The sequence below is a fragment of the Lissotriton vulgaris genome, chromosome 4_1, assembly GCF_964263255.1.
Source record: "Lissotriton vulgaris chromosome 4_1, aLisVul1.2, whole genome shotgun sequence".
In the NCBI taxonomy this organism is placed as follows: domain Eukaryota; kingdom Metazoa; phylum Chordata; class Amphibia; order Caudata; family Salamandridae; genus Lissotriton; species Lissotriton vulgaris.
The window spans coordinates 1,880,812,927-1,880,819,366 of record NC_141691.1 but is presented as its reverse complement, the minus strand read 5'-3'; the positions used below and the strand labels follow the sequence as shown (position 1 = coordinate 1,880,819,366).

At 49.4% G+C, this 6,440-nt stretch overlaps 1 protein-coding gene across 1 annotated transcript; it reads left to right on the top strand.

Moving 5' to 3' along the window:
- The first annotated feature begins 1,518 nt into the window (after nt 1–1,518).
- Nucleotides 1,519–6,114, top strand: LRATD2 (LRAT domain containing 2). The gene is made up of 2 exons (XM_086966211.1): nt 1,519–1,745; nt 3,307–6,114. The coding sequence occupies exon 2, from the start codon at nt 3,308–3,310 to the stop codon at nt 4,133–4,135; it is 828 nt and encodes a 275-aa protein (XP_086822337.1). The 5' UTR covers nt 1,519–1,745; nt 3,307; the 3' UTR covers nt 4,136–6,114.
- Nucleotides 6,115–6,440: the final 326 nt, after the last annotated feature.

The window sequence follows — 6,440 nt, the reverse complement described above, 5'->3', positions numbered from 1 at the left end:
CCTATAGCAGAGCAGCGTATAGGGTGCTGAACCTGCCATTCCCCTCACGATGATAGAAATGCCCCAGGAAAGTGAGGGACTTGCGGGATAAACAGCCGTTCCCCTCACGGCACGAAAAGTTGCAGCTCAGCGCGTCCCGCGATGCGTGGGGGTCGCATTGGATTTGAAGGCCTCCGTCACCTTCTAGTGATGCCCTCCTCAAGAGCTGCCCAAGGCCTCCTTCCTGGTTGATGTAGGCTGCTATTCCCCTCATGGCTGGAGCCTATAGCAGAGCAGCGTATAGGGTGCTAAACCTGCTGTTCCTCTCACGGCGATAGAAATGCCCCAGGAAAGTGAGGCACTTGCGGGATAATCAGCTGTTCCCCTCATGGAGCAAAAAGGTGCAGCTCAGCGCGTCCCGCGATGCCTGGGGTCACGCTGGATTTGAAGGCCTCTGTCGCCTTGTAGTGACGCCATCCTCACACAAACCCATTTTGCATAATTCCTTACTAACCACATAATACCACTGCACACTATGCCACATACTTGCATCATACAAATCCACTCCACACCACACAATGCCACAACTAACAAATCCAATCCAACCCACATAAATCCACTCCACAACACATAGCTAATAAACATTTACATCACCAATACCTCTAACTCTCTTTCTTTAACACCCAAACACACTGATCTGGGGCTTAGTTCCTACCTATTTTTTTTTCTTTTTCGTCACCAAAAAGGCAAAGCTATCCACTCAGTTCCACACCACACAATGCAGCTCTACAAATTTCCAATCCACACCACATAATTCAACACCAATCCACATAATACAACTCAACAACACACCCCATACATCTAATCCACACCACACAATGCCACATCATGCCACAAAATTCAACAGTACATCACATAATTAAACTCCCCTACACACCACTCCACACTACAAAATACCATTCCACATAACTACTCTACATAACACACAGTCCCACTCCTCATAATTCCAGTACTCTCAATACCACATAATTACTATGAACATAATTCCAAAGGACCCATGCCACGAAATTCCACAACTAACTAATCCAACCCACGTAATTCCACGACACACCGCATGCATACACTCCATAACAAATAGGTAAAAGACATAGCCAATTACAGTGGTGATAGCTCGAACTCAAGCAATTCTTATGCTTGCTTTTTTTTATAAATGTACTTTACTGCCAATTCGGATGTTGTTATCCCTGTATTCATCATCTTCTGCAAGTCCAGTGTTGCCAAAGCACTACCCATTAAAAATTGTTAAATCAAATTTCCCTCATACTGCCGAGACTTATTGGCTTTGCCAATGCTTGTTGGTATTTGGCCCATTGGCTTTGCTAAAAATGTAATAATAAAAAGAAGTTATCCTAGTATCTGAGAAGCAGTAACCGGTCCCAGCCCACAGCAGGCACGCATGGAGCGAGCGCCGATGCTAATGTAGAGGCCCTGTCTCTTTAAATGCTGGGGGCTGCGTGCTCCCCGCCAGGAGGCAGCAGCTTCAGCCGGATGTGTGGATTCCTCACTCAGTGCTGGTGAGGCAGGCGGCCGGCCGGGCTGCTGCTCGCGTTACGAGGCAAACATGAGCCGCTCACCTCTGCCAGTCCCACTTCCGGAATCGGGCAGGTCCGAGATCACCTCACCTCCGTGAGGGAAGGCACTGCCTCTGGAGCCCCCTCTGACGGAGCCCTGTGTCCCGGGGCGGGGAGCTGGTCTTCCCCAGCACGGTGAGTGCAATATTCATGCGCAGGTGCACGGAGCTCACCTGCGGAGAGTTCAGTGGCGGGGGTCGCACGGTTCAAACTTCTCTCCTTTCTCTTGCTTTTTGGGGTGGGGGCAGGCTGCTGGCAAGTTCAGGACCAGCCGGGATCGAGTCTACGTGTCTGGGCGGCAGTGTCAGGTGTGGGCATGGGGGCTGGCACAGTGGCACTGAATGACTTTGGCACACCTGCGCTAGCAGGCATCAGACGTCACTTGTAAGTACGTACTTTTACAAGTACATCCTGCACGTGAACGATAGGCGGCCGTACTACACATCAGCGCAGTCAGTGTTAGAGTGTTGTGCATATCACGGACGCTGGCTGGTAAAACCCCAGCAGTGCGGTGCACCCCGGAGCCCTCCCACGGACGTTTATCTGGACAGGTGGAATGATGGCGTCCTGCGTGCGCCAAAGGTAACTCGAGCTGCCCCGCCCTTTTTACAGTGGAAGCGATCTGGAGATTGAGCACAAGCTTTGCACAATAGCTGACAGTGACTCTACCGGGTATTCCCTATATAGTTGTGAACTCGCAAAACCCCGTGCGGTTATCTGCGCACCTATCTTGTGTAACGCAACTATCACATTTGAGCTCATGTACCGTCACTGTACAATTGTGAACATCGGATCTCCATTATATTTGGGAACAGTGACGCCCCCTTGGTTTCACGATAGAGTCGTGAGCATTAAAATCGCACACTCCTTACGATGGCGACTAGTGAGCCTCTGGTGTCGACATATACTTGTCAACCCCTCGGTGCTCACGCACGCTGTCCTTGGCAGCCAGACAAGCGTTACTCAGAAGCAACCGTGAAACCGGCTCCAAAGCCGTTTCCAACAGGTGGAACTGCATTATTCTGACACTGTGGTGAATCATATACACAATCTAATCCGCCCAGGCAAACGGGCTGAGGCGTGCATGTGCGCCTCGAAAGCACCGCAGAACCCCGGTCCTGTGAGAAATTACATTTATGAAACCCTTCCGCACTCCAAGCATTCAGCGCTTGAGGTTATCGTCTCTAGCTTCCGTTCCATCAGTCGGTTTACATCGCGTGTTTTAGTCCAACGGACCAGCCACGAGTGGGGCTGCGCTGGGGCTCCAGCGGCGCGCACGCTGCCAAGGTTTATTGCTGGGCCACGGGCTGTTTACAGTTTTCAGCAGTGATAATTGCCTGCACTAGTCTTTCGTAGCAGGTGGGGATTAAGGCGATGCTCACGACTTCTGTACACTTATAATTTATATACCCATACCTTTTAATAATAAACGTAGTCATGAGGTGTAGAGTGGTTACCCTGGGGGCAACCCAATTTACTAGGAGTGGTGAATAGCGAGCTACAACATAAAACGTGTATAACAAATTGCTTTGCAGGTTTGTTTTGTGTGGGAAAACTGTTTACTATTCATAGTATTTTCTAAAAACTTTTGGTAGAATGAGGGTACTCTTTACAGGTGAATGACTTGCTGGGTGGGATTGCGCTTGGCTCTACCCTCCCCGCTGACCCGTTAACCTCTCGTCCTTTTCTCCCGCAGAATGGGGAACCAGATGGAGAAGCTGACGCATCTGAGTTACCGGGAGGTGCCCACGGCGGACCCGCTGGGGATGGACCCCGACGACGGCCCCCGCATCGGCGTCTCCTACATCTTCTCGGCCGACGACGACGAGCTGGAGGAGCCCGGCGTGGTGGTGGACGGAGTGCAGCAGCCGCGGGGGCCGAAGAGCCCCGCCGAGGACCAGTACGAGCTCCTGGACGAGCTGGAGTGCTCGGTCTACTACCGGGACGAGTGCATCTACCAGAAGGGCGGCGCCATGGACACCTACGCCCCGGAGAGCCTGCTCAGCCGCTGCAAGCCCGGGGACCTGCTGGAGTTCCTCTGCCCGGACCAGTACCCGCACTGGGCGGTGTACGTGGGCGACTTCCAGGTGGTGCACCTGCACCGCCAAGAGGTGAAGAGCAGCTTCGTGACTGAGGCCAGCCGGGGCCGGCGCGGCCGCGTGGTGAACGAGCACTACCGCTTCCGGGCGCTGAGCCCGACCACCGTGGTGCGCGCAGCGCTGGCGCAAGTGGGCGCCAAGGAGCAGGAGCTCTGCTGGCGGAACTCGGAGTGCTTCGCCGCCTGGTGCCGCTACGGGCGGCGGGAGTTCAAGATCGGCGGGGAGCTGCGCATCGGCAAGCAGCCCTACCGCCTGAGGCTGCAGCTCTCGGACAAGAAGAGCCACACGCTGGAGTTTCAGAGCCTGGAGGACCTAATCATGGAGAGGCGGCGTAACGACCAGATCGGGCGGGCGGCCGTGCTGCAGGAGCTGGCGGGCCACCTGCAGCCCGAGGAGGGGCCCCGCAACGGACACAACTCCCACTGACGGGAGGCTGCAAACGGAGCTGGGGCGAGGCTGCGGGCCGCCCCGTGGGGCCCGCTCGGAGCACAGCTGATAAGCTTCACCGAGAGTTAACCTCTCCCGTGCTGCCACTGCCCTGGATGCTGCAGAGGAGGGGCCCGGATTCTGCCCCCTCCCCCCCAAAGCACCTGTTGCAAGGAGTAATGTCTTAAAATCCAGGTTCAAGGCGAGGAGCTGAAACGCCGTGGCTGTGTTTTCACACTGTGCAACAAATGCTGAGAGATGTTTCAAAATGCAACCATTTGCTTGGTTGTGTTTTTTTGTACGAGGCCTTTTCTTAACCTTTCGCTGGGTATTTTCTATAAACTTAAACCACTTCACGAGGAGGTGGCGCCCTCTTATGTTTTTTTTATACCAAAGTGTGACATTCCTGGGTGGGGGGCTGGTCGGGGAGGAATGTGAACTCATTTTTTACGAAGACAGTCGTTCATGCATTGCACTTTCAAAAGTACTTGAGCCACCCTGTTGCCGGGATGGACAGCTCGTCCAGTTTCTGCTAATGTCCTATGCCCTCTGGTCTTTTCTATTCATTTTGCTATATTAGACTCCATATTTATCCTCTTATGGTTTTAAAAATACAATTCTAATAATGCCATAAATACATGTAACTTTATCAATAGATATGAATGTGAAAAACAAACCCCAGAATATCCCTTTTATGTACACCCTACTTGCGAATTGCAATCCTGCATTAATAACATAGAGCCCAATTGCAAGTACCAGAAGGCATAGAAAAGACAGGACTGGAAGAACTGTTCATACCAGCTATAGAGGCGTCATGAGATATCTGCACTTTTTCAGTGATTCCAAAAATACATGTGTTATGTACTTCATTGAACTATAAAGCAAACCAGGCCCGTCCTAACCTGGCAGCAGCAAGCAGTGTGTTGCCAGGCAGCTGTTAATAATGTTCCAAGCAGGGGCTATTAGGACAAATAGAAGTGGTGGTAAATAAGCAGTGCAGGTTTTCTCATTACAGAAGTTGCCTGTAAAGTGTGTGCTACAAAGAAATGAGATTCTTCTGTGAAGGTTAAAGGAAAGGAACCAAAGCATAAAAGCTGGGCCACCTTTATCGATATTATGATATTCAAAAGATGCCCATTTAACCATGTGCTGGGTTACGGTAGGACAGACCTGGGACCACAGGACCGTGACCACGTTTGAAGAACCCTGAGATGGTTCGTAGTGTATGTCAGTGCACTCTTCCCTGACGCAGTGAATCATGCCTGAATCTTAAAAGTATACACCGACTACACCCTGTCGCACATTTACTGATCTCATCTTTGCAGACACTTCCTAGTCAGGGAATAGTTGATGGCATCAGTGAAGTGATTACTATTTATTTTTTGTGACGTAGCTTTTGCTGCATTTTCATTCGTTTTTCAACCACTGCACCACTTTTCACAAAGCTTACGGTAGAGTCCGTTTTATTTTTTGAAAACTGAGTTGATAAACACTTAAAAATAAAAAGGTCGATGGTATCTAACTCTCTGGAATTAGGTATATTTTTTTATCACAGTTCGTTGCCATGCTTGAAGTCCTTTCACTAGAAATGACATTTCTTGGTGAAATAGCACATCCTAATTATTTACACGCGATAGAACTTTTTTTCAATTAGTGACTTGTAAAACTCATGATTTTGTTTCTTGTTCCTTTAACATTTTTAAGGTTGATCCATTTTTTTTCCCTTTACCTGTGAAACTAAAATCAGAAGATCACATTTGATGATCAACATGTGTATTAACCCCTCATTTTTTTTAAAGCAAACTTGATTCATATTTCTTGTAATCTAAGCAGTGATTCCTGTGTGTCCATGTTTGTGACAGGGAATAGGTTTTCATCAGGCAACACCAACTTTGTAAATCTACCCAATTAAAGATGTAGAGATTATGACTACGATTGTTTTTGTAAAAATAAATATTGTATTTTAATTCAACATAAAAGTGCGTCTATTTTCCTAAAATATATTTTTGGGAGGTCCCTGAAAGAGTAACTTGTTGCCCCCTTGTTATTCCGATGTACAAGTGCAACACAAAACTGAAAAAATAGATGTCTAGCAGATTTTGATTGAGCATGTTTTCAGTAGCGGCTGCTTCCGAATAGGGATGGGTGGGAAAGCAAAGGGAGGGGGTGGGAAATAAAATTAAAAAAAGCACTTACCTATTCCACTGACCACCACCTCGTCTTCCTCAGTCAGCTGTCTGCACTTGGCAGGAAGCACACAGCCTCCCAGAATTCCCTGACCAATCACAATGCTGCCTTACAGCAG

Coding starts and splice junctions, on each gene's coding strand:
- LRATD2 (XM_086966211.1), top strand. CDS start 3,308: ATGGGGAACCAGATGGAGAAGCTGACGCATCTGAGTTACCGGGAGGTG.